Consider the following 27,958-nt stretch of genomic DNA (forward strand, 5'->3'; position numbering starts at 1 on the left):
TCACAGGCATAAATGGATTTATTGGCAAAATAAATTCACAAGCAATGGGAGAGGATTTTTTGGGGGGGCAGGGTTTCCTTGTGGTAGTCCCTTTATCAAGGAAAGTGGGATGGAACAGAGGAGAGTTCATCTTCCAAGAATGGAAGCTAAATGTATCGCCATCCTCAGGTCCCCATGTCTTTCTTCTAAGTTGCCTTTTTCCCCAAATAGAGGTTCTTCCAACTCTTTTTTATATTTTCCTTTTATAAAAAAATAGATTTGTTCCTCCCTACTTCCTGGGGGAATTCTCACCCTCTCCTCCCCCAATTCTTTTTTTTCCCAAAGTTTGTATTGAGGAGAATGGGAGAGAGGTCCATGATTCCCAGTCACTAAACCTAAAATATGATTAAATTTCTTAGAAAATACACAATAAATTACAAATCCTACTTCTATGCATTGATGGTCTTTCTGACCATCTATTCCTAGTCAAATGTTCTTTCTTCCTAAAGGTCAAATCCTTGTTCTATGCCCTCCCTCCTTCCCCCATTCCCAACACACACAAGCAAACACACACAAACACACACACACACACACACACACTCACCTATTTAAACCCTATTGGTTGGGGCCACTTGAATAAGGCTCAATTGACAGCTGGATTGTACAGGAAAGTGGCAAAATAATTCTAAATTCCTGCCTAAATTACTCCCTCCAACACCCCCCACTTTCGGAGGAGGGGCAAAGCCTTTTTTTTAGCACCAAGTTCATCAGATGGGAAGCTAGGAGGCCTTCCAGGCTGGTGGGAAGAATTGCATAGGATGGGGGAAAGGGGAGAGCAGGAAGACCAAGATTTCCCAGAGTGCAGCTGGGAACAGATGGGTAAGATACCCCACAGTGTCTAACTGGAGTCTGGCAATTATAGTGGAGAGATTTCTGGCTTGGTTCTTCCATGAACTAACTATATCTCTCTATGCCTCAGTTTCCCCCTCTAGAAAATTAGAGTTAAATGAAATGATGTTAAGATCCCTTTAAGTCCTAATAGTTCATGTTTTTAGGATGGCATGAAGATATGAGTGTGTGTGTGTGACAGTGATGTTTATGCATGTGTATGTGTCTAAGAATGTGTTAAGGGACCACAAACTGAGGAATCCCAGGACTGTGAGCTGGAAGGGATCTTAAAAGTTAGCTAGTCTAATTCCTTCATTTTACAGATGGGGAAACTAAGCCAGAGAGGTTCCTATTGCTCTCATTTCCTTGGGGCACAATATAAAAGTAGCAAAATTTTAAAAAATCTATAAATAATAGTTTTCCCTAGTGGGTTCTCCTTACCCTCTCCCATATCTTCAGCTCCCCACCCTATGGGTGGGCAGTTGTCCTGGACCCAAAGGGAATGGCTCGCCAGCATAGGGTCCCTATTTCCATCTAGAGTTGGTATGGATGTCCCTAATAATAAAGGTGATGAAGGGGGTTTTCAGGTCTTGAGAAAGTATGGGAGAGAATGCTGAGGGTAGTCTTCTTGGCTCACGATGGCATGAGCACTTCATCATATACATCTCTGCCTTCTTCTTCATCAAATGTAATCTCGGCATCATCAGCATCAAGCTGGAGTTGAGGGAGGTGAGAGATGGAGAAAAAGGAGTTGAGGGTGGCAGGATACTTGTGTCATAACTCTCTCTACCACACTGTAGGTGTTCTTCCCAATCCCCACCCCTGGCAGGACCCATGCAAGCTCAAAAATCATAACTCACATATCTACAGTACTTTGCAATTTTACATCAATAACTAAGGCTCAGAAGGATGACTTATCCATGGTCACAAGGCCCATGGGTTCAAAGCTAGTAAGTACTAGAGGTTGGATTTGAACCCAGGTCTCCTGATTCTAAGCCCTGAATTCATCACTATATTACACTGCCCTAGGAAGGAAGGAACCTGGGAACTCTTTCCTCCCCAATCCCCCGCCCCCCCTTGACACAAGTTTGATCAGACTCTCTTCCCATCCCTCTATCCCCCACCCACAGGGGGACTAGTGTGAAGTCTAGCCCCTCACTCTAACCCACAGAAGCCCACTTACACATTGGAGCTCCAAGTTTCGAAAGATGAGGGGCAGCAGGAATTGGCGTAGGGGCACGGTGAGGATGAGGACGAAGGGTAGTGCCAGGGAGGCAGGAGTTGACTTTACCACCCACAGCACCACCAGGCAGATAACCTGGATGCCAGTGAACACGTGCATACGCCAGGTCTTTACCTGGAAGGGATTGGGGGGCAAGGGGCCAGCCAGGTCAGTGCCCTGAAAATCCTCCCTCCCAAACTCTCCACACCTTCCCTCATACCACCTCCCCAACCTCCCCGCCTGTCATCTTTTTCCCTTCATACCCGCTTGACATAGGGGACATCAGGGTGGTATTTGGGAGGCTTCAGGAGGAGCAAAATCCGGTCAAAAAGCTGGATGCCACTCAGTGATGTGACTCCCATATACAGGAAAATGCCAAAAAGAACAGCCAGGGGGATCTTGGACAGAATGGGTTCCATGAAGACGGAGACACCTGATGAAGGGTGAGTGAATTATAGGAGAGAGATGCTGAGCAAGAGAACTGGGGAGCTCTATGAATTGGGGGTCTCTAAATATGACATACCATCTCCAGGCTTTTGCCCTGGCTATTCCCAATGTCTGGAGTGCCCTCTCCCCTGGACTCTTCCTCTTAAGCTTCCCTGCTCAGCTTCAAGATTCACATCAGAGTTTCCTGGTCTGCCCAACTGCTAAAAGCTTTCCCCTCTGAGCTTACTTTTCATCTACCTTGCAGACTTCTTGAAAGTATATAGATGGTTACAGTGTTGTATCCTGGGAATGTTTTTGTCTATCTTGTATCCCCTGTTTGTTGTTCTGTCATTTCAGTCACTTTTTGGGATCTCATTTGAGGATTTTCTTGTCAGAGATACTGGAGTGGTTTGCCATGTCCTTCACCAGCTCATTTGACAGATGAGGAAACTGAGGCAAACAGGGTTGAGTGACTTGCCCAGAGTCACACAGCTGGTTAAGGATCCGAGGATGCATTTGAACTCAGGAACTTTCTGACTCCAGATCCACTTTGCTACCTCCCTGCCCTTGTATCTCCAGTGACTGACACAATATATGGGCTTAATAAATATTTATTGATGGCCTGCCTGCCTGACCATTGTGGGGCCTGGAGGAGGAGGAAGACAACCAAGTGCCGGACCCCAGGAGGCATGGAGGCTGAGGCAGAGACCTAGCTAGCGTTTTCCCATGTAAAGCCAGGCCATCCTGACAGTTTGTCATTAGAAGAACAATTGAGAAGAGAAAGAGGCTGGGAGATGCCCATCACCCCATCTCACCCAGGGCTTCCTGAATTCCTCCCTTCAGGGTTCTCTCCCTCCTCTGAGTTTATCATAGCCTTTACTGTCTCTACTCCTCCTTTTGGTGTCTAAATACATGATCTCCCCAGAGTTTGCCATCTTTTTACATGGGCCAGGGTGGTCTTCTTAACCTCCTGGAGGCCAGGAACCCCACCAAACACTTTTCAGTGTCCACAGCACTGTCAAGTCAGTGCAGACAAGACAGAAGGAGAGAAGCAGAGCATTGAAGGGCCAGTGTAGCACTCAGAAAAGGAGGCTGGTGGGGGGCAGCTGGGTAGCTCAGTGCATTAAGAGCCAGGCCTAGAGAGGTGAGGTCCTGGGTTCAAATGTGGTCTCAGACCCTTCCTAGCTATGTGACCCTGGGCAAGTCACTTAAACCCCATTGCCTAGCCCATATCACTTTTCTGCCTTAGAACCAGTATACAGTATTGATTCTAAGACGGAAGGTAAAGGTAAAATAAATAAAAGCAGGCTTGTGCAGTGGTTAGCGTCTCTTGGCATCAAGAAGACCTGGGTGTCTTCAAAGGTTACCTCTGACTCTCAGAGTATCCCATGTCCCACAAGGCGGTAGGGAGCATCAAATGAAATATTGTGTACAAATTGCTTTTTGATAGTAAATGCATCATATACATCAAACCCTAACTTCTATCTCAGGAACAATTCTAAGACAGAAGGACAAGGGCTAGGCAAGCAGGATTAAATGATTTGCCCAAGGTCATACAGCTAGGAAATATCTGAACCTGGCCCTCCCGACCCCAAACCTGGCACTCTAGCTACTGTGCCACCTAAAGGCATTATATATTAATGAATTAGGTGTTGAACTAGATAATAATAGTTAAGATATTGCTAAGTACATATACTAAATAGATAATTTTATTTAATAATTTATTTAAAATTTAATTTAATTTAAAATTTAATTTAATAAAATAGATAATAATGATATAATTTAATATTGTATTTGATGATTTAATATTTATTAAATAATTATTTAAATGAGTAATATAATAAAATATTTAGCACTAGCTAAATAGCATTAAATATATATGATTTATTACTAAATATATTGCTGACATGGACAATATGGAAATGTTTCGCATGACTGGATAAAAATAATATATATCAAATTGCTTGTCTTCTCAAGGAAGGGAGAGAGGACAGAGGGATGGATAGAGATAATCTGTAATTTGAAATTAAAAAACAAATATTAAAAATTGTTTTTACATGGAATCAGAAAATATATGAATATTGAAAAAATAAATTATTTTGTTATTATCTAGTTCAATCCCCTAATTTTACTGATGAAGGGCACTAAGCCAGAAATGGGAAATAATTCCTGTTTCCCCCCAGAAAAGGGGAAATGATTGGCCTGAACTAGTTAGTGACAGAGACAGGCCTGGAGTCTTGGTCTCATCTTGACATCTAATTGTTAGTTCGTCAACAGGCAGCTATTATTATTCTTTTAAATCCTTATTTTCTATTTTAGAAACAGCTAAGAGGTAGGCAATTGGTATTAAATGACTTGCCCAGGGTCACTTAGCTAGGAGTGTCTGAGGGCAGATTTGAACCCAGGCCTTCTCAACTCCAGGACTGGTTCTCTCTCCATTGTGCCACCTAGCTGTTCCCCCCTTCCCCCCCCCCACCCCCAGGGCAGTATTAAGTGCTTACTGCATGACCAGCACTATGTTAAGGACTTGGGATACAAAGAAAGATAAATTTCACTCTTCCATCCTGGATCCTTGATACAGCAGGACTCCCAGAAAATTTTGAGACATTGAATTTATATTAAGGGGAAAAAGGAGAATTTGGGGAGGAACTGCAGGGATGCATAGTGAGTGGGGGATAAAGGGAGACTGCTGGGGAAGCTGCCCTCCTTAGGGGATAGTACTTACCCACAAGTACTGAGACCAGGAGTCCACTGAGTCTCTGTTCCTTCACCTCCTGGACTTGAACCCGTTCACCTGGTGCACTGGCTTTCCCCATGACAGTGAGGGCATTGACATGGGTCACAGACCTCACTGTGGTGGCACTGAGCCAGGGCATCCCAAACAGGGCGCCCACTCCGCCCATGCCCACGATCAGCAGCAGGTCCAAGTGGAAACCCGAGCCTTTGACCAGCTTCCGCTCTGGTTTGCTGACAATGAGTCTAGGATGGGGATCAAGGAATGAATGAGTGAGTGGGGGCAGTGAACCTCTGCCAGCCCCATTTCTAACCCTGTCTTCTGTCTCTCTCACTAACACCATTTCCCATCTCTCTCTCTGAGCCCTTCTCCTTCCTTCTTTCCTGAGTCTGTCTTTGCATCTTGATGCCCACCTGTCTTCTTTCCTGGTCCCTCTGTATCATTTTCTTTATCTTGTACAACTCTGACTTGGCTGCCACTTTGTTTCTCCCTCTCTCTCTCTCTCTCTCTCTCTCTCTCTCTCTCTCTCTCTCTCTCTCTCTCTCTCCTCTCTCTCTCTCTCTCTCTCTCTCTCTCTCTCTCTCTCTCTCTCTGTCTCTGTCTCTCTCTGTCTCTCTCTCTGTCTGTCTCTGTCTCTGTCTGTCTCTGTCTCTGTCTGTCTCTGTCTCTGTCTCTCTCTGTCTCTGTCTCTCTTCCTCCCTCCCTCCCTCTCCCTCTCTCCCACTTTCTCTTTCTCTCTCTCCACCCATCTCTCTCTGTGCCTCTCATTTCTCCCTGTCTCTGTCTCTCTCTGTCTCTTCTCTCCCTGTCTCTGTCTCTGTTTCTCTCTGTCTCTGTCTTTGTTTCTCTCTCTGTTAGCCCTCTCGAATCCTCTCTTCTGGATGCATTTCTCTCCCTTTTTCTATTTCTACACCAAACTTCGGGCCCCTATCCATTCCTTTTGTTTCTCTCACCTTGTTTCTCTATTTCCTATATATTCTCCTTTAACTTAGCCCTAACTCTTAAAACAAAACAAAAAATCTTTACCTTTCTCAGAATCTACCAACTCCAGGCCTGGCACTCTATCCACTGCGCTACCTAATGGCCCTTAGCTCTAATTCTTGACCCAAAGAGTGCCAAGGCTTTAGAGGTCACTTCTCCAATCCCATCATTAAAAAAAGAGAAAAAAAAAGGAGGGACAGCTAGGTATCTCAGTGGATTGAGATCCAGACCTAGAGATGGGAGGTCTAGCTAGGAAGCTAGATACTTCCCAGCTGTGTGACCCTGGGCAAGTTACTTAACCCCCGGTGCCTTGGAACTAATATTTAGTATTGATTCTAAAACAGACAGTAAGGTGGATTTTTTTTAAATGTAAAGAAATATGGGGCCACTAGGTCACGATTTCTAGCTGTGTGACCCTGAGCAAGTCATTTCACTCCTATTGCCTAACTGCTCTTTTGCCTTAGAACCAATACCCAATGTTAATTCTAAGACATAAAATAAGGATTAATTTTTAAAATTTTCAATTTTTTAATTAACAACAAAAATTATTTTCTCTTTCTTTTGCCTTCCTCATGCAGGGGAAAAAAGAAAAGAAAATTGAAATCCTCATAACAAATATATATAGTGAAGCGAAACAAATTCGTGCATTGGCTCTGTCCAAAAATATGTATCTCATCCTTCCCTTTCAAGCCATGGCCTCTGTCAAGAAGTGCCCTCTCTGGTCTTTCCAGAAGGGGAAATTAAAGCATCATAGAACCAGGGGCCACCAGGTGGCACACTAGGAAGATAGGAATGCCAGAGATCAAAAGGCCTCCATTGAATGTAGCCTCACACACTCACTAGCTAACTGGGGACTTCTGGACAAATCTCTTAACTTCAGTTTTCTCATCTGTAAAATGGGTACGATAATAGCACCTGTTTGCTAGGTCCTTGTGAGGATCAAAAGTGTTTGCTGTTATATATGATATATACATAATATATATTATTTAGAGTTCCAGAATGGGAATGGATTTCACAGGCCAGCTAGTCCATCTACAGATGAGAAAATGGAAGATCAGGAAAATGTAGTGACCTATCCAAGGAAGACGTTTTGTTCAAGGTTCTATACTGTGTTAGCAGTAGGAATCGAATCCAGGTTTCCTGATTCTCCGTCCTGGGATCTTAGGATGCCATCATTCTCCAGTTTCTCTCTTCTTGGCTCTCTCATTTGTCCATTCTTATTTCCTGGCTTCCCTATTCCAGAACAGCCCCAGCCCTTGATCCTGCCCTGGCCCCAGCTCCTAGCCTCAGGCGCCCGGCCCCCGGGCCCCCGTCGCTGCCCCAGCAGCCCCCAAGCTCCGGCTCCCTGACCCAGTCCTGGCCCGGCCCCTACGTGGTAATCTGCGACTCCAGGAAGATGAGGATGAAGACAAGTAGAGCTGGCACAACGGAAGCAAACTTCATCCAGAGGGGAAACTCTTTGTACAAGCCCAGGGGGTGGATGAACCAGTCTCTGGCGCTTGGGTTAGAGATTTCGAAGCCCTTGGGCACTTTGAGTTTCTGTGGGAAAGGGGAAAGGGGGAGATGGCGGAATTCAGTGCCTCCCCGGCCGAAAAGAGAGAGAGGGACTTGGTATCTTTCAGGTGGGAGGGGGAAACCAGGCCTTGAGAGGGGGCATCCGCGAGGCAGGAAAAAGGAGCAGGGACGGAGCTCTTCCCCATTTAGGGGTCTGAAGAGGGAGGTTGTAGGAAATTCCTGAGGGGACTAAGGTAAAGGAAGGGAGGAGAATGGGCCAAGAGAGGAAATCTAGTTTAAAAAAAAATGATGTTTTTGGGAGGATGGGTCCCTGGAAGTTCTAAAGCTGAGGGAGATTGGTGTTCTAGGGGGGAATCCTGGGGAGATGGAAGGAGCAACAAGGATGTAGTTCATGATGGAGTAGAATAAGGAGAGGTTTGGTGAGGGACATCTGAAGAAGATGACATCTAGGGAGGTATGGGGGGAGGCTGGGGAAAAGGGCTCACCTGGGTGTAGGTGTCTTTAATGAATATATCCACTGTGACCATAATGCAGATAGAAATGGGAACACCAAAATCTCCAATTATTCTGCGGAGCTGAGGTGGAGGGAGCATTGGTTAGACAGAATGTCAGAACTCAGCCCTTCCAGGACCCCATGCTCCCCAATTTCATTTCTGTGAGATTCTCTCCTTCTCCCTCCTCTCCTCTCCTTCCCTCCCTCCCAAGCTTTCTCTCTCCCTCTCTCTTCTCTCTCCTTCCCTCTCACTCTGCCTCTGTCCCTCTCCCTTCCCCCTCTGTCCCTCTCCTTCCCTTTCTCTCCCTCTCTCCCTCCCTTTCTCTCTCTCCCTCCCTCTTTCTTCTCTCTCTGCCTCTGTCCCTGTCCCTTCCCCCCCTCTGTCCCTCTCCCCTTTCTTTCCCTCTTTCTCTGCCTCTCTCCCTCGGTCCCTCTCTTTCCCTCTCTTTCTCTCTCTCTTTCTCTTTCTCTCTCCATCTCCCTCTTTCCCTCCCTCCATTTCCCTCTGTCCCCCATTTCCTGGCAGTCAGCTGTTTTTTACAGGCTGCAGCTATTCCTAAGGCTTCAGACAGCCTCAATGTCTTCCCTCCCCCTTTACCACCAGAAGTCCCAACCCTCTCTCCTTCCACAAAGGTATCTGCTTGCACCTGAGATCCTCTTCCTGTTGGCCCCCTCCTGGCTCCACAGGCATAGAAAACCCCGATGGTAAGGCAGCTCTGAAGGCTATGGGGCCCCAAAGGGGTGGGGATGAGGCAGGGGGCCACAGGGAGGCTGCATTGGTGGTGAATTGGACAATAAGGAACAAAAGGCAGGAAGGTGGTGGAAATGGAGGGACAAACCCATCTAGACTAGAGGGGAAAGCTGGAGGGGAGCTTTGGGGTAGAGATGACAGCGGGCAGATGATAGGGGTGCTGGGACAAAAGCAGACCTTTCCAGGGAAGTAGGAGCTGTTCTTGAACTTGCGAAATGTGATGGCAAAATAAAACGTCCCAGCCATGAGCACCAGGGACAGGAGGGCAGTGTTGGGGAGGGCGGCCTGGGGCTTGGGGTCCCAGCTCACGTTGTAGGCATACTCTTTCCGCAGTGGGTGTTCTTGGAATATCTAGAGAGGGTGGGAGGGGGAAAAGAGACCATCTCAGCTCTGAGCATCTACTCCCCCCACTTCCCCACCTCCCATCAGCCTCCAGACCTGCCCTGGACTCCTTCCAGACCTGTCTGCCCAACCCCTCTCCCCACATCCCTCCCTGGCTCCCTCCTTTGGTCTCCATGGTAACAGAATGGGTCTCCAGATTTCACCGCTGGGTTTTAGGGAGGAGGAGGATATGGTTGGGAGCATCCTGAGCCCCACCTCCCCTCCCCCTCAGGGTTAAATGGTGGGGGAGGGTGAAAGCCCGAGAAAATGGGAGATGGGGGATGGAGTGAGACAAGGGGCAGGTGCAGAGAGGACTGCCCCCGTAGAAAGAGCCCACCCCACTCAAAAGGGGTATTCAGACAATAGCAGACACCAGGCCTCCAACCCCATTCTCTAGACAGCACCCTGGAGTGTGGAGATAGAAGCCCACAGACACTTCCTACATCACAACCCTAACTGGGAAAGCAAAGAAAATGGGTAGGAGGAAAACATAATAAAAGGGGGTAGAAAATACTACAAGGGGAACCTGGGTGGCTCAGTAGATAGAGAGCCAGGACTGGAGCTGGGAGGTCCTGGGTTCAAATCCTGACCCCAGGCACTTCCCAGCTGTGTGACCCTGGGCAAGTCACTTGACCCCCATTGCCTAGCCCTGGCCACTCTTCTGCCTTGGAACCAATACACAGTATTGAGACCAAGACAGAGGGTAAGGATTTAAAAAACAACTATTTACAGACAAAATGGGAGGTAATCTTAGAGGGGACAGCTAGGTAGTACAATGGATAGAACACAAGGCTTGGAGTTAGGAAGATCTGAGTTCAAATGTAGCCTCAGATACTTAGTAGCTATGTGAGCCTGGGCAAGTTGCTTCACCCTATTTGCTTCAGTTTTCTCAACTGCAAAATGAGCTGGAGAAAGAAGTGGCAAACCAATGTTTTTGAAAAAATCTTCAGAAGGAAATCATGAAGAGTTGGACAGGACTGAAAATGGCTGAACAAGAAAATCTCAGAGATGATGCTGGCAGGGCTTTTGAAGGAGGTAAAATTCGAGCTGGAGCATGAATGGCTTTAGTACAAAAGGTAGAGGGTTGGGAACTGAGAAGCCACATACACACAGAGCATGTGCATGCCACTGGCCACAGCTCCTCTCGAGTTGTGTGGTGTTCCACAGCTTGGTGTACAGAGAGCTGTGGAGACACACACACAGATACACATAGACAGACACACACAGACACACAGACAGACACACACACAGATACACACAGACACAAGGACACACAGACAGACACACACACAGACACACACACAGACACAAGGACACACAGACAGACACACACAGACACATGGACACAAGGACACACAGCCAGACAGACACACAGACACATGGACACACAGATACACACAGACAGACACACAGAGACAGACAGACACACACAAATACACACACACACACAGAGTGCCCTGACCTTGATAAGCTTGGAGAAGGTCTCATAGATGAAGATGAGAGAAATGAGGATGGAGAAGATCTCTTGGGTGTAGCGGGAGATGTAGCGCACCAGGAAGCTTCCCTCAAAGGCCACCACCAGGACCACCAGCAGCACCAGCCAGAAGCCAATCCATACCCGGCCCACGATGTATTCGAAGCCATTGCTCTTGCAGAACTGTGGGGTAGACGTACAGAGGTGGGTCAGATGGAATGGGAGGTAGGGAGGAGAAGCAGAGAGATGAAGGGGAGGAAGGACCGAGGGCCACGTGGTCGGGTTGAAAGGAGGCCCCGTTGGAGAGAGATGGGTGTAGGAAAGAGGGGTGACAAGCCATGGGGAAGGGGCATTCTTACCTCAGCGAAGGCCTCTTCGAAGACAAGCAGGGGTCCTGAGAAACCGAGCACAAGCAGGGGCTGGGCACTCAGCAAGGCAAAGAGGATGCCCTGCACTGCTGTTGAGATGAGTAATTCTGACACCCCCATCATGTTCTCAGTCTTGTCTCCTGAGGGGCAAAATCAGAAGTCAGAGAGGAATAGGAGTTGGAGGGGTGGGAGGCTAGGTGTCTCAGTGGATAGAGCACCAGGCCTAGAGATGGGTTCAAATCTGGCCTCAGACACTTCCCAGCTGTGTGACCCTGGGCAAGTCACTTGACCCCCATTGCCTAGCCCTTACCACTCTTCTGCCTTGGAACCATTTCACAGCATTGATTCTAAGACTGAAGGTAAGGGTTTAAAAATAAAAAAGAAGTAAGAGTTGGGGCAGAGGCCAGCAATTGCTCACGGGGCCCCAGAGTTGTGAGGAACAGGTGGGAGGTCGGGGCCACAGCTCTGGGTCCTTCCGCGTTGTTAGAGAGAACCCCTAGATTGGAGAAGCCCGGGACTGGATGGCACTAACCTAGGAGGCCCCCGAAGGTGATGGCCGGTGAGAGGGCTGCGAAGTAGATGAATATCACGGCTGCGAGGACCTGGGGGCTCAGCGCATCCGTGATGTCACTCAAGTACTTGGGAAACCGACGCTGAGCATCCTTAGCTAAGCCCCCAAAGAGGTGGCCTGTCCGCTGTAAGGGGTCATCCTGACCCTGGGGAGCCCCATTCAAGTCTGAAGGGAGAAGGGGGAGAGGACGTCATTGAGAGCCACGTCTCCCTCCCTCTCCTTCGGGCTTCCTTTCCTCCATCTCAGGCTCCCTGGAAGGTTTTGGGGGGAAGGAGATGGGGCAGGAAGGAAGGGATTGGAAGGGGCTATGGCGATGGCATTGGAAGGGGAAAGGAGAGACGTCCAGGGGAAACCGTGGTATGAGCAGCCTAGCAGGCTGGGGGACGGGGGCGGGCGGAGGGGTGTCCCTGACTTTCCAAGAACAAAGGGGCTTCAGAGATCATCCAGTCCAAACCCCCAGTTATGCGGAGGAAGACTATGCCGCTGGGCCAGTGGGGAAGTGATTGGCCGCAGATCACAGAGGGAATCTGGGGCAGAGCCAGGGTTGGTATCCAGGGTCCTGGAATCCCCAATCCGGCCTCTTGACTCCAGCAGCAGCAGGACTGGGGGAGACGCTGAAGGGCCAGACTAGGAGTATGAATACGATCTCGGAGCATTTACCTAATCCCTTGTAGAAGCTGGGATCCGGCTTAGAGGGGCTGAGCTTGTAGCGTCTTCGCAGCAATTCCTGCTGCACCGGGACCAGGGTGAGTAACGCAGCCTCCGAGGGCGCGTCCGTGGGGGGCAGCACCACGCTACAGTCCAAGAAACCTTCCAGGGACTGGACCAGCTCCTTCCGGTCATGGGCTAAGTAGGCGTCTATTCGGAACACCTGGGGAAAGGGGATTGCTTGGGGCATAGACCCACTGGGGTCAAGCAGCCCAGATTCCTGAGCTTCCAGGAGCTCAGAACAGAGGTTCCATCCCTTCCATCTTAGAATCAACGCTATGTATTGGCTGCGAGGCGGAAGAATGGGAAGGGCTGGGGAGCCGGGTTAAATGACTTGCCCAGGGTCACATGGCTAGGAAGTAGCTACTTAGCTGACCCTTGAATTAATTTTTTTTATGCAGTTTCTATGAAACTATATTAGCTTTTTTATATCACTAGGTTATATATATTAATAATTATTAGATAGAATATTATGATACTACATTATCTATATTATGTATTACCTATATTATATTGCCTATATTGTTATATATTATATGATCTATACTATATTATCTATTTTATATCATAATATCTGTTATAATATTGTCTTTCTTTTATATTATTATCTGTATTATATAATATATTATCTACATTATTATCTAGTATCTATTATAATATCTATATTATAATACATTATCTATACTACATGTCTATTTATATGATTATGTAGTGTTATTATATTATCTATTTTAATTATATTATATTATGTAATATTAAACTAATATCTAATAACTCCAAGTATTATATTTTATAAGATTTATTAATAATCACTTGAAGAAGAGGAAATAAAAAGAACCTGAGTATATATTATATCACATGTCATAATATATTATTATATCTATACTATGTTATATTGCCATATAGATTTTGTATTCTCTTCCCTTTTTTCTGAGGGAATAAACCTTTCCCTCCTTTTTTTTCCCCTTCTGTCTTAAAATCAATACTGCGTAGTGGTTCTAAGGCAAAAGAGCAGTAAAGGACTCGGCCACTGGGGTTAAGTGACAGGGTCACACAGCTAGGAAATGTTGGCCATCATATTTGAACCCAGGATCTGTCTCTAGCCCTGGATTTCAGTCCACTGAACTATCTGACTGCCCTCAAATGCAGAATCTTTTGAGTCACCTCCATCCTTGCCCCTAGGAGCAGGCTTTCTCCCAAATTATTAGACTCAGGGGCAGCTAGAAAGCACAGTGGATAGAGCACCTGGCTTGGAGTCAGGAGGTCCTGGGTTCAATTCTGGACTCAGATGTGACCCTGGGCAAGCCACATAATGGAGATGACCTACCTCTGGCCATTCTTTTGTTTTAGACAGAGACAGAAAGTGAGGGTTTAAAAATTCAAGCAAACATTTATAAGCTTCTCTATTTAAAGCTGGATGGACCTTGGTTGAAGCTCACTTTATGGATCAGGAAGGCCAGGATTTGCCCAGATTCACCCAGCTAGTAAACAGTGGAGCCACGAGTCCATTCCTGTGACACCAGCTTTGGGTTCTTTCCTCTCCCCGCCATGCCCTGCAAGGGCACCGTTTCAGGAGGGAGGAGAATAATGGAAGAAGGAACAGAATAGGCCGAAGCTGACCAAGCTAGGTTAAATCAGGATGTCCAGGTCAAAAACTGAACCGAGCTGATCTAATCTAAACCAGGCTGATGTAGGTCAGACCAGTCTAAACAAGCCAGGCCAAAGCAGATGACACTGGAACGAGCTCACGCATCCTCTGGCTCCTTCCAAGAGGGGCTCCAAGACCACCCCTTCATGGGGCCGCTCCCTGAGCCCCACCTTCCCAATACCTTGAATTTATTTTGCAGGTGCTCCTCTTACATTTACCTCTGTGTGCAGGCCTGGGGTAACTAGATGGCTTGGTGGAGAGAGAGCCAGGCCTGGAGTCAGGAAGGCCTTGAGTTCAAATATGGCCCCAGACACTTCTTAGCTGGGTAACCCTGGGCAAGTCACTTAATCTCTGTTTACCTAGGAGGCAGCTAAGGTGGCTCAGCAGATAGAGCGCTGGACCTGGAACCAGGAAGATCTGAATTCAAATTTACCAGCTGTGTGATCCTGGGCAAGTCATTTAACTTCTATTTCCCTTAATCCACTGAGGAAGGAAATGGCAAACCACTGCAATATCTTTATCAAGAATACACCATGGACAGGATAGTCCACAGGGTTATGAAGAATCAGACACCACTGAATAACAGCAACAACAATGTGTGCAGATGCTGCCTCCCTCATAGCAGAGAAGCTTCCTGAGGCCAGGGCATTTTTATCTTTTTTTAAACCCTTACTTTCCGTCTTAGAGTCAATACTGTGTATTGGCTCCAAGGCAGAAGAGAGGTAAGGGCTAGGCAGGGGGGTCAAGTGACTTGCCCAGGGTCACACAGCTAGGAAATAGTTGAGGCCAAATTTGAAAAACCCCTTTCTAGGCTTGGCTTTCAATCCACTGAGCCACCCAGCTGCCCCGAGACAATTTCATCTGTCTCTGTCTCCAGCACTTGGCCCATTTCCTAGCATAATACAAATCCTTGTTGACTGATTGGTTGGTTGGTTTATTGAAATGATCCAGGCCAGGACAAATGAAACCAGACTATACTGAAATCGACTAAATTGGGCTGAATAGGTCAGTTTTGATTAAACTAGATCAAGCTTGGAAAGACTGGCTTCAATAAAGCCACTCAGATAATACACGTATGAGCCAGTGGAACTGCTCATCAACTCTGGGAGCCGGGAGAGAAGAGGGGAGGGAGACAACATGAGTCACGTAGCTTTGGAAGACTTAGGTAGAAATTTGTTATTGGAATAAAATAAAGATAAAAATTAAAAATAATCAATACATAAGGCCATTCAGGCTGATGATCAAGCCTAGCTGAGCCCAGGCTTCAGCTCTCCCACCAAGCCAGCCCCCCTTTTCCCCGTACCCCTTTAATGGGGAAATGCCCCTCTACCTTCTCAGACATTAAGGTGGCAGCAGCCCGGCCAAGCTGGGTGTAGTCCACGTGGGGGCTCTCGGGCCCCAAGAGCACCAAGAGGAAACGGACTGGCACCGGGACAGCAACTTCTTCCAGGTTGGCTGCCTCCTTAAGTCGCACGAAGCCCAGGATGGGATGTTCCAGGAAGGAGACTCGACCTGGTGGATGGGAATAGAGACGGAGATGGGGCCAGGTAGGGTGGGAGTCTGTCTGCTGGTGGGAATGAAGGGGCACAGGAGAGACAGGTTTAGGGACAGGGAAGGGCTTGGGAGAAGGAGAGGGGGATGCAGTGGGCCAAAGGGAGGAAAAAAGGGATAAGACATCCAATGACATATAGCAGGTAGACAGAGGAGGGCTGGATATGATGGGGACTGGAGGAAGGACCAGGAAAGGGCCAGGAAACGGAGAGAACACAGACAACTCACCCACTAATACCAGCGTGGTCTCTGAATCAGGAGGGATCTTCTCCAGGATGTGAGATGGCCCTGGGATACCTGAGGTACCCTCTCCCTGCCAAGAGGGAAGGAATGATGCTTGACAGGGGGCTCTGAGTTATATTCATTGTCTTATCTCTCTAGGCCTCCTCATTACCCCCCACCCCAATTGTTTTGGCTCTTGGATATCCTGGACCTAAGAAATCTGAACTTCAAGTCTCTTTCCACAGAATTTCCTTTCCCTCCACTCCATCCAGCTTTCCCTCTTCTAACCTCTAGCCTCCTTGGCCCTCCAAGTCTCCCCGGCATTTCTCTCCCCAGCCTTACCGGCTCACAGTAGATCTGTCTCTCTAAGGAGGGTTGGGCCAACAGGGGCTCAGAGGGATCTCCTGAGCGGTTTAGCAAGGCTGGTTTCACCCCTCCCAGAGCTTCCAATTCTCCTTCATGACTAAAGAAGGCAAAGAGGAAGTCAGGAGCAGAGTGAAAACATAGGGACAGGAGGGTTTCTACAATAAATAAATGAATGAATGAGAGAATGAAAGAATGAATGATAAAACTTTTAAATAAATACTATACCCAAGGCTGCTGTGTTAGGATGGTTTACAGTGGTAACCCCTGGGGCAAGATGTTCTGGTGATCAAACCAGAGCAGAGCATTTGGTGCGGTGGAAAGAGAATTAGAAGCATCAGAATACCTGGGTTCAGATCTGGACTTTTCTTTTTACAATTTACTGGAGCAAATTATTTCTTATTTAGTTTCTCTCTATATAAAATGGAGGAGGGGGCAAGGAGAATGAGAAACTTGACTATATGACTTCTGAGGTTTTCTGAAGCTCCAAAGTTTATGATTTGAAGAGGGGACAGAGATTATTTCTCCATCAAATTTGAAGATCCTAGTAGATAGAATTCTATCTGAAATTATGGGGACAGTACTGCCTGGAGGTAAGATAAACAAATACATTTTTGAGGTCTCTGTTTCCCTTAAGACCAGTTAACTCTTGAGAAAGTTCTAGATGGTGCTGTTTGCATCCTCTAAGTTTTCCATGCTAAAAGGGAGAGGAAATATTCTCTAGGATGAGGTTTCCACCAGGGACTGGGAAAGCAAGAGAGGAGCTGGGGTTGAGAAAAATACCCTTTGAGGAACAACTTTAGTTTTGGGGGGGAATAAAATAATTCACATTTCATTAAAAAGTTAGATTTAATTAAGCAAATATTTATTAAGCATTTATGTTTGGGTCGGTGGGTTAAGTCTTGGGAAAAGAAAGGCAAAGAAAACTGGTTTTGATTGTGCCTTGATGTTTTACCAAGAAAGTCTGAATTTAATTATTGACACATTTTTGAAAGCTAAAATGTGAAGGAATGATGGTGAAGTCTGTCATCTTTCCAGGATATGCATTTCTCCTTTCATTCACAGTCTCATAACTTTAACCTGACTACACTTGAAGAAGTCCTTGTTTTTGTGAGAATTTTTTTCTGAAAGTCTTTATCACTTAAAAAAAATGTATATAAAGGTTAAAAAAAAGGAGATGTCAGGGCTTTCCTAATTTTCTGCCCTAGGGTAGAGCTCTGATGGATCCACCCTCATTACAGGTCAGGGTCCAAGTGCCAGGAAGATGTATGTGTAAATATGTGTAGGGTGGGGAGAGGTAAGGTTACCTGTGTTTGACCAGCAGAGCCTTGAGCAGCACATCCCGGTCCTGGGGCCGGATCTGACCTTCATAGATGAATTGGTCTAGAAGCTGATTGACAATCCCAGGCAAGGTGGACTCAGTCAGGTCCATCATCACAGTGCCTAGCAAGCAGTATGGCAGGATCAGGATATGGGTGGGAGACAGGGTCACTGGTCAGACTAAGAGGCACTCTCAGGGTCTCTCCTCCCTCTGCTTAGGAGATAAGAAAACCTCTGCCCTGATCTTACATCACTCCTTTCAATGGTGGAGGAGAGACTTGAAAGAAGAAAAGAATTTGGAACTCAAAACAATAAAAGAATGTTAAAAGCAAGCAAATAAATAAATAAAAAGAAACTGTCTGCTCTGTTTCCACCTCTTCACCAATATCCCTCTGTGGAGATCACAAAGCACCATTTTGAGGTGATCACTAGGGGAACACAGGAGAAAGGGAACTGGAATCCAGGTGTCCTGCTCACCCCTTTTAAAAGTTCTCTGCAGCTCCAGGAGACTCCAGAAGGTTAAGCAAGAAACATGGGGACGACCCCAGCCCCCTGCCTCAGCCCGGTTCTCCTCCAATCGAACCCAGCGGGCCACCTCCATCCACCGAGGTTCCTGGTTCTTCCCATCCATCACCAGCTCCTGCAGCTCCACATAGACCTAATAGAGACCCCAGGATAGTAGGCAGGTTAAGGAAAGTAAACACTGGGGGCCATGGCAGGTCTTGGGCTCAGGGCAGGAAATGGGCAAATGAACAATGGAGGTAACCTGGGTCCTAGAGTTAGGGAGGGCAAGTATGATGGGCAGTGGGCATTAAGAGGAATTGAGAGGAGACAGTGAGGTGACTCACTGTATAGAGAGACGGGAGGTCCTAGGTTCAAATCTGGCCTCAGATACTTCCTAGCTGTGTGACCCCGGGCAAGTCACTTAACCCCCATTGCCTAGCCTTTACTGCTCTTCAGCCTTGGATCGATTACACAATATTGATTCTAAGATAGAAAGTAAAGGATTTTTGTTTGTTTGTTTTTAAAGAAGAAATGAGAAACAGGTATAAGGAGAAGGCTGAGTGGTGGCATGTTACCTAGACTGGGTGAATAAGAAAGAATGAAGTAGAAGCAATATCTGGATAAGGATCTCAGACTCCAGGTTCTATTCATCTGCCTATTCTCAAGATCTCTGTTCAGCCAAGAAGTGAACCTGCCCTTTCCCCCATCATTGAAGGTACTCAGAGATCCTTGTAACAAAAAAGGGTTTCTCATCTCCTTTTCCTATTTGGAGTTTAAGGGGGCACTGAAGTTATTCTCTAGAATAATACTGGGTAAAGAAGAGAATAGAATAATATTGGGTGAAAATGGAATTTTAAATTTATTTTAAAAAGAATAATATTGGGTAGGAGCAAGGGAGCCCAGTAGAGGGAAGGAGAAAGAACTAAGAGTAGATGAAGGAGGACCTAGATTGGGGAAATCAGGGCTGGAAAAGGTCAAGGGCTTCATTGCCCACATCTATTTCCAAATCTGTCAGCAGAATATTATTATATATGTGTGTGTGTGTGTGTGAAACTATGAGTGGGACCCAAGGAGAGTGAGAATGTGTGTACACAATCTTGTGTTTCAGACTCTGTGTGTGTGTGTGTCTGTGTGTGTGTGTGTGTAATAGCTCCATGTCTCCCCACCCTGCCTTGAACAACACTTCCCTGGGCACCCCAAAGTGAGTGTTGGGAGAGCTCAGCTTTCTCAACTGGGCAGGATGGGAGAAGAGCAAATATTGTAACAACTAGTTGATCTACCCCAAACTAGAAAGAAGAGGAAGGGAAAAGATTCTCCTATCCTTGGCCTCTCTTGTTCTGGGTCTGAGCAAGTGAATGATTTTGGCTAGGGAGAAGAAAAAAGTCCCTTAATCCTAATCGGAAACAGTATGGAAGCTTCCTGAGCCTGAAAATGCTGGCCTAGAAATCAGGACCTGTTCTCCACTTCCTGGGGTTCCCTCTCTTCTTCTGTCAATCTTTGGGAGTGGGAGAGAGGAGAATAAGAATGTGTTTGTTTCTTCTCCCTCTCCATCTTCATCTCCATCTCCATCTCCATCTCCATCTCCATCTCCATCTCCATCTCCCTCTCCCTCTCTTTCTCCTCTCCTCTCCTCTCCTCTCCTCTCCTCTCCTCTCCTCTCCTCTCCTCTCCTCTCCTCTCCTCTCCTCTCCTCTCCTCTCCTCTCCTCTCCTCTCCTCTCCTCTCCTTTCCTCTCCTCTCCTCTCCTCTCCTTTCCTCTCCTCTCCTCTCCTCTCCTCTCCTCTCCTCTCCTCTCCTCTCCTCTCCTCTCCACCATATTTCTGAGGGGGTTTCTTTCCCCCTCTGTCTGATTCTTTCCTCATAAATTTGTTTAGGGCTTTCAGGGGTCTCATCCTCCCTCCTCTCACATGTTCCCTCTTTTATTTTTCCTTTTCTCCTTTTCTGGAATAAGAGAGGAAAACAGCTTTTTGTCCCTTCCTCCATCACATCTTAGCTCCTTTCCTACCATGGGGGAGAGGATGTGTAGAGTTCCTACCCCATTCAGACTGGGACTTCTCACCTCGTGGGTGCCTGGGTCCGGTGTGGTCTGGTAGTCTCTGGTTGTTGGATCCTGCGGGTGATCTAAAGACATCAAAGGTAAGTCGATTTTGCTCACAGTCCCGACCCTCTTACACTTACACCCTCTTACCCTCTCTGGATCCTTCACTCCACTGCTCAGTAGCCAAAGACTTCAGAAAAGGTCTCACCTACTGCCCCACCACAATATCCACCTGATAGACTTTTCCTTGGGGTCCCAGGACAGTCTTACCATAATACTTAAATCCTCACAAGTTACCAAGTTGATACCTATCAGGGATGTCCATTGAAGATGCCCAGGTCTCAGATCAGGGTGCCTGTATCCCCATTTTGGACCAGAGAGGCGAGAAATCTAAGGTGCTTAAAGGGAAGTAATCTAAGGTGCTTAGAAGGAAGTAATCTAAGGTGCTTAGCCATCACTGAATAGTCCCTATCACAGTGACACCCACTATAGGCACCCTCCTCTTTCTCTTGATTTGACCAGATGCTAAGTCTTTCTCAAACAATATACTTCCAGCCCTTTTGAGTTCTCCTTCCACCCTACCCAAGTCCCATTTCTTACCAATTTTTGCACCAAGCTCTGGAAACCACAGGGCCAGTTGCTTTATATCCTATTCTCCCCCTCCTCTCCCCCTTACAAGGACCCCACTTATTTACTGGGGCCCCTTGCCTTACTGAAAATTGCTGGCACTTAAATTATATTGACAGTAAACAATTACCTGCCCTGGGTGTGGTTGAGGATGTTGGCTCTTAGTGCCCTTGACAGTTCCACCACCCCTTTCCCCTTGGGGGGGTGCAGGGGCAAAAGTAGAGGGAAAATCCTTCCCTCTAATGAACATAAGGGGGCCTTGTCCCAATCCTTCCTTCCCTACCAGTTTCCCATCCTGCTGGTACCCCTAAGAGGCAGGTTCTAAGTTTCCTTAGACTGCAATCTAGCACCAGCCTTAGTGCCCAGCTTGAAAGCCATCACTAGGCGGGCAGAGATGGCAGACAGGCTCCCAACCATACTCCCTGTTCTCCAGTGGGGCTCTCACACTTGCCCACCTTAGATAGGGAAGAAGGTGTCACACCCCTGAGGCTGCCCTCTCACACAACTGAAAGCCCATGGGTGACTGAAAGCCCATGGGTGACTGACCCTACTCCCTTTTCCCCCTGTCCTCCTTCCCCTTCCTCTGTGGTCATTGCAAACAGAGTTCTGTTTACCATTCAATCAATCTCAATTGGGGGGAGGAGAACCAGTCCCTGAAGGTTAGGGAGAAGGTGGGATGAGAAGCACTTTCCCCTTATGTGGGGTTACCATAGCACTGAATTGTACAGAGCAGGAGGAAGTGAAGAATGAGGCGAAATAGAAGGAAGATCTATGGATGGAAGGAGATCAGACATTCAAGGATGGGGGCGACTTACCTGGTTGTTCCTCCACAATTTCCTGGAGAGGAAGGGGTCCAGGGTCATCATAATCCTCCATCTCCAGCCTCTCCTCCAACACCACTTCATAGTCTATCTGCCCGTAGGAGTTTGGGAGAATGCCATGAGTATCACTCCCTTTCTGGTGCCTCCCCCCAGTCTCCACCATAGAAATCTGAAGTTCCTCTGAGGGGACATGGAATCTTCAGGGGTCAATGGATGGCTAGAAAGGACCCACCTGTGGTTCCTCCATGGTGTGGTCCTAGGTCTTCAAGTCTCTAGGGTCAGCTTTGGTCCCAGCATACCCCATACAAGGGGTACCTATTAAGAGAAATGGTCTCAAGGTTGATAGGATTATTGATGAAAGACTCTAGAAGGCTTTCTACTTTTTGCTTTTCTTCCCCGTTGTGGTTGTTCAGTTGTGCCTGACTCTTTGTGACCCCATTTGGCATTTTCTGGGCAAAGATCCTGGAGTAGTTTGCCATTTGCTTCTCCAGCTTATTTTACAGATGACGAACCTGAGGCCAACAGGGTGAAGTGACTTGCCCAGGATAACATAGCTAATGCCTGAGGCTGGATTTGAAACCAGGAAAATGAGTCTTCCTGCCTTCAGGTTGGGTACTCTATCCACTGAACCACCTAACTCCCTTTCTTTCCCTGCATTTGATTAAAAAAAATGACTGTCTTCAGGAAGGTGCAATCTCAGAGGCATTTCGAGGAAGCTTAGAGTCAAAGGAGGTAGAATGGCTATAGAGAAGGAATTGGAGAAGATGGGTCTCACGTGTCCACAGAGGCCTATTTCTCACTTCCCTAAGGGTGGAGGAGCATAGATAGGGTCCTGCATAGTAGCCACACAAGACCAGAGACTGTAGGACTGGGTGCCAGTCTCCATCGATGTCAATCCATACAGCATCAGAGCTAGAAGGAATTTAGGTCATATATCCCCTAAAATGCCTCATTTTACAGAAGAAGAAACTGAGGCCCATAAAGAACAAGTGATGCCCAAATTAATTTAGCAAATTAGTGGCAGAAGCACAGCTAGAAAACCAGCTTAGGGATTCAAGTTCCAGATCTACTTTCCCCCATCATCATGTCTGGAGTCTGGGAAGGAGCACTAATCTGAAAAGAAACCCTTCTGTTCAGATGCCAAAGAGTGGATAAGATAACCCTAGAAACTGGAAAATGGATATTGGCCTGGGGAAATACCAGGTGGGCATCAGAGGAGAATAGGAAAGGACTGGGGTCAGCAGAACAGAAAACCTTGGCTCAGAATTTAGTAAGTTTAGGTTAAGTAATGAAGAAATCAAGGAAATGACTTTCTGAATTGGGAAGAAGAAATGGTGGGGTTGACAATACATTTTCTACTTTAGCCACCTTGGACTGAAGAAAATTTTCTTCCTCTAGTCTAGAAGAAAGGACAAGATGATCTTAGAAAGGTTCTAGATGTTTGTATAAAGAAAGACTGGGTCTTGTAGACTTCCTTGGAGGCTTCTCTCATTAGGAAATTCACTACAGGGAGAGTTCTGCAGTGACCCACATAACTCATGGGTCATCAGTTTGAGTTTTTCCATATAGCTCAGGTGATCCCAACACAAACTTCTTTCTCTTTTTCCTCCCTTTCTTTCTCTCTTTCATCCTTTAACTTTTCCCATCGCCTCCCTCTCCCTATTTTCCATCTTCTTTTCTCTTCTATTTCCCTTCTTTCTTATATCTTTTGCTTATACATCAGACCAGCTAGTGGCATCCACCAGTCTAATTCACTCCCACTGGAGGCCCAAGAGAAGAGAGATTATTAGTCACAGAAGGAGCTTGAAAAATGGGGCTGAGGAAAGTGATGTGACTGACCAAAGGTCACACAGCACTTTTAGGAGACTCTGGCTGTTGTTTAGCTCCTGCCTAAAGGAGCAGGATCTCTGTAACCTTTGGCAAGTCATTTTACCTTCCACAGCCGCATTTTTCAAATCTGTAATACAGAGACAATCCTCACCCTGCCCTATTGATCTAAGGCTGGTGGGAGGGTGATAATAGTAATTATTCACACTATCTTCAACTGGAATATGCAGCATGAGAGAGTTGATAGCAGGCCTACCTGCCTTGACATCAGGAAGACCTAGGTTCAAGTCTTGCTTTTTATATGTGAGTTATGTAATTATGGGCACCTTACTTAACTTTTTGGTGCCATGTACTAAGTTCTGAGTTGATAAAAGTTAGCGACTGTATCACTGGAAAGAGTTTCTTTAAAAAAACAACAAACCATACTTTCTGTATTAGGATTGATACTAAGTATTGATTCTAAGGCAGAAGAGCAGTAGAGACTAGGCAATTGGGGTTAAGTGACTTGCCCAGAGTCACACAGCCAGGAAATGTCCAAGGGCAGATTATGGTCCTCCCAGGCCTGGCACTCTCTATCCACTATGCTATTTAGACACCCTTTTAATGAGTTTCTACCCAGGAGTTCCATCACCCAGTTTCTGACCAAAATCTTAATTTCCTGCTTGGTCAACAAAGCACTTTCTCCATAATACCCTTGTGAGGTAGACAGTAACAAGTATTGTCCCCATTTTACAGAGGAGGAGACTGAGGCTTAAAGAGATGAATGAGTTGTTCAAAATCATGCAGCCTGTAAGTGGGAGTCAAACCTACGTCTCCTGAACCCAAGCCCAGTGCTCTTTACATTGACTGCCTTTCATTTGGAGGCAGCTAAGTAGGTACAGAGAAGAGATTGGACTTTGGAGTCAAGGAAACCTAAGCTTGAATCCTAAACCTAAAACGATTATTCCCCACCCCTAAGCAAGTCATTTCATCTCTCAGCCTCAGTTTCCCCTTGTGTAAAATAGAGATAGTACCTACTCTCTAGGGCTATTGTGAAAATCAAATGAGATTATCTGCAATTCTGAAAACCTTAAAAGTGTTATCTATATAAAGGCTAGCAATTCTCACCCAGTGAGAGTGAACCAGCCTTGTCTATCCAGTTGTAGGACCTGGCCATGATGGTCTCGGTGGTCACCTCACTCCTAAGCGTATCCCTTTTACTTGGACAAGTTATGCCCCCTGTCAGGGTCTTTGTCTCCAAACTAGAAACTTCCCACAATGGCACGCACAGTCCTTCCAGGAACGCTCGCCATCTCTCCTACCTTCTGCCCCAACCCCAGCATACGTTCTGGGTCCCTCCAGCATTTTTCCAAGCTAAATCACGAATGGAGAGATTTCTGAACAGCAAGATAAGAAGGCTTGGATACTAATTCTGACTCTGCCTGGAGCCTCTGCTCCTTTCACTCCAACACAAGGAGCTTGGTTGGATGAGATGATCACTAAGACTCCTTGAAGCTCTGACATTCTGGGAGGCTGTGATGCTTGGGCTCCTGAGCAGCTGATGGAGAAAAGAGAGGAGAATGGGAGCTTCTCCCCACTTCTGCAATAGGCTCAGTTGAGGGGCCCTCACCCTCCTGGAACCAGATTGCCTGTCCTCCCTGTCTCCCCCCTGCCCTATTCCAAGGGGCCCCAGCTGGTGCTCAGGGTGATAAGCTGCCTCCCAGCCCCTATCATGGCCCTGTTCCTGTCAATGCCCTGACCCCACCTCCCTCTACCTAGACTGCCAGACCCACAGGGCCAAGCCAGATAAGAGAATGAGCCTGAGGTTGGGGGGTAGGAAGACTTTCAACACTGAAGCAGGCTAGCTCTCTGGGCAAGGATGGGAGGTGGTCAGCAATGAAGGGGGGCAAGAAATGACAAGGGATCCCCTCTCTTGGGAGAGGCAATACGGTGCAATTTGAAGAGCACTCTTTTGGAGTTACAGAAAATGGATTTGAATCCTGGCTACCTTTGTGATCTTGGATGACTGGGTCTCAGTTCCCTCATCTGTAAAATGGAGCATAGGGAAGTGGATTAGATGAGCTCTAATGTCCTTCCCAGTCTCTAAATCATGATAAGAGTTCTTAACTTTTTCAGTTGTCCAGGACCTCTTTGGCAAGCTGATGGAGCCTATGGGCCTCTTCTCAGAAGAATATTTTTAATGCATACAATAAAATGCATAAGATTATGAAGGAAATCAATTATGTTAAAATACAATTATCAAAAGATTTTTAAAAGCAAAATTAAAGAGCCCCAGGTTAAGAGCCCCCAGAATAGTGAATTAGGTAATGAACTTAGACCCGAGAAGGTTCAAATCCTGTCTTGGACACAAAGCTGTGGGACCCCAGGCAAATTACTCACCTCTGATAGGTCATTACAGGGTCTTCCCCTGTAAATTGAGGACGGATTCTGAGGTTCCTTCCAATTCTAGACCTCTGATCTTATGATGCTTTGATTATTCATTCCAGAGAAGTCTACCTTGAGTGCTCAGAGATGCTCCAGTATCCCAACCCTAGACTTGGTCCTGCTAAGACCCTTATCCAATTTCACTGACCCATTGTGGTTTATCTGAATGGAGAGCCTTGAGATTGTATTTGAGGCTGGCAAGAGGATCCTTTCCTCAGGGAAGGGGACTCCAGGCTCCCTCTGTAGAGGAACCAAGGATGATGCTGGGTACCTGGACTTTTTCAGAAGGAGAGCAGTGCTAATGCCCCAGAGGCAGCTGCATGTGAGAGGACATGAGAATGGACTGGAGGGGGTCTGTGGTCTCCAAAGCCTGCCAGAGGGATTGATATCCCCTTGAGAGGGAAACAGGATGAGGAGGAGAGACAGGATGAGGACACGACTACCACTCTGGGCCAATCATTATGGGAGGCTGAAAGACTATTGAACAAAGTCTCAAGCATGGTTGCTCTGCTCTGTGAGAGTAGTTAGCAAATGTGAAGCATACTCACAGCCCCATCTTCTTACATATGTGCACCCTACAATTTTTTTTAAAACCCTTACCTTCCATCTTATCATGATTTAGAGATGGGAAAGACATTAGAGCTCATCTAATCCACTTCCTTATGCTCCATTTTACAGATGAGGGAACTGAGGCCCAGTTATCCAAGATCACAAAGGCCCCCAGAGTTAGAGCCAGGATTCAAATACTGTGTATTGGCTCCAAGGAAGAAGAGCGGTAAGGGCTAGGCAATGGGGGTAAAGTGACTTGCCCAGGGTCACACAACTGGGAAGTGTCTGAGGTCAGATTTGAACCCAAGACCTGTTGTCTCTAAGCCTGGCTCTCTATCCATTGAGCCACCTACCCCCCCTAAACCTCACAATTTCAATACCACAATTTTATCTTCTAATTTTCTTCCTTCCTAGTATCACCGAGTCTCAGATCCACGCAGACATCTATGCATGGAGATATCATTGGCTTTGATGTCTCAAGGTCTACCCCATATCTCCTTGGAGCACAAAATCAGGAGTGGGATTCTTAAGCTTGCTAGAAGCCAAATCAGATATGCCAGGACATGGGTTTCAACCTGGAACCATCAGGAACCCTTTGGGGCCAGTGGTGACACGACACCCCTACCCCATTACCTTTCCCACCTCTTTCCCCACTTTGCTTACCTGATATTTTGCTGCCTAGGTTCCCTTGGTGAGATCTTGGGGTGCCAAGTGCCCGTTCAGACTAGCTGAATCTCACACCCTCTCTTGACAGTCCCTGGCCCTCTGTCCCTCACCCTGGGGCAGCTCACAAACCCCTGACTCATGCCCCCGCCTCCTAATCTGCCCGCCCCATGAGCCCTGGGCACCCCTTTCCCCCACCCCCTTACCCCACCCCAGTTCAGCCCAATGCCCAGTAAACAGAGTTATCATGGACACACATCTGGACAGCTGTGTCCCTCTAGACCCCACCTCCACCCCACCCCACCCTTGGCTCCTTCCAAGGCTGATCGCTCCTTCACACACCCTCGGTTCCCTTTGGCACCCTATTTCCTGGGTGTCCTTCTTAGGGTGGTATTCAAAACCACAAAGACTCCTCTGACAGCAGCCCAATTTGCCTTTCTACAAACTCCTACAAGTGTCAAAATCTTCTTGATCTTCTCACCTGCCCTCTTCCATGACACAGCCAGTGTCCTTTGACTTTATGTCAATTCATTCATTGTCCCACCCTTGGCTCTGCTCTTTTTCTTTAGTTCTTTTCTCCACAATCCTGACCCTCCTCCAGGTCATTTGGAGGCTTGGCCTCTAGATGTTGGAGGTTTTGAGACCCAAGAACCAGGGAAGCAATTCTCCTTTTCCTTAATTCCAGCCCTTCTCCTTAGGGGCTGCTCAGTCTTCAAATCCTGGGAGTTCAGTTGGGTTCCACAGGGCACTTAGGGCATTGTTGGCACTCAGTCAACCTGAAACAAAAACAACAACAATAACCACGGCCCAACACCAACCGGCTGACAATGCCAGCTATGTCTGCGAAGGACAGGCCTCCACTGTCAGGTATCTTGTCACTGTCTCCCCATCCCAGACTCCTGGGGCGAAC

At 47.0% G+C, this 27,958-nt stretch overlaps 1 protein-coding gene across 3 annotated transcripts; it reads right to left on the reverse strand.

Annotated features, from left to right (window-relative positions):
* Positions 1-27,819, reverse strand: SLC4A1 (solute carrier family 4 member 1 (Diego blood group)). Of its 3 annotated transcripts, XM_056816937.1 has the most exons (21): positions 27,049-27,203; positions 25,400-25,437; positions 21,818-21,900; positions 21,580-21,676; positions 20,159-20,220; positions 18,073-18,253; positions 17,583-17,718; positions 16,255-16,375; positions 15,919-16,003; positions 15,470-15,651; positions 12,444-12,654; positions 11,745-11,948; positions 11,204-11,352; positions 10,833-11,027; positions 9,167-9,340; positions 8,231-8,320; positions 7,603-7,769; positions 5,241-5,494; positions 2,353-2,522; positions 2,051-2,224; positions 1-1,581 (listed from the first exon to the last, which is right to left on the reverse strand). In XM_056816937.1, the coding sequence occupies exons 3-21, from the start codon at positions 21,830-21,832 to the stop codon at positions 1,501-1,503; spliced, it is 2,748 nt and encodes a 915-aa protein (XP_056672915.1). In that variant the 5' UTR covers positions 21,833-21,900; positions 25,400-25,437; positions 27,049-27,203; the 3' UTR covers positions 1-1,500. The 3 variants fall into 3 exon arrangements, with proteins under 3 accessions (XP_056672915.1, XP_056672914.1, XP_056672913.1); XM_056816936.1 differs by lacking the exons at positions 25,400-25,437; positions 27,049-27,203 and adding an exon at positions 27,530-27,819; XM_056816935.1 differs by lacking the exon at positions 25,400-25,437.
* Positions 27,820-27,958: the final 139 nt, after the last annotated feature.

Source organism: Monodelphis domestica, chromosome 2 (assembly GCF_027887165.1).
Source record: "Monodelphis domestica isolate mMonDom1 chromosome 2, mMonDom1.pri, whole genome shotgun sequence".
NCBI classification, from domain to species: domain Eukaryota; kingdom Metazoa; phylum Chordata; class Mammalia; order Didelphimorphia; family Didelphidae; genus Monodelphis; species Monodelphis domestica.

Bases quoted from the DNA above. Each gene is read 5' to 3' on its own strand.
- SLC4A1 (XM_056816936.1), bottom strand. The intron at 17,719-18,072 runs GTGAGCAGGACA...ACTGCTTGCTAG, and splicing joins GCAGAGAACTTTTAAAAGGG to GCACTGTGATGATGGACCTG. The intron at 5,495-7,602 runs GTAGGGGCCGGG...TCCCCATCCTAG, and splicing joins CTGGAGTCGCAGATTACCAC to ACTCATTGTCAGCAAACCAG.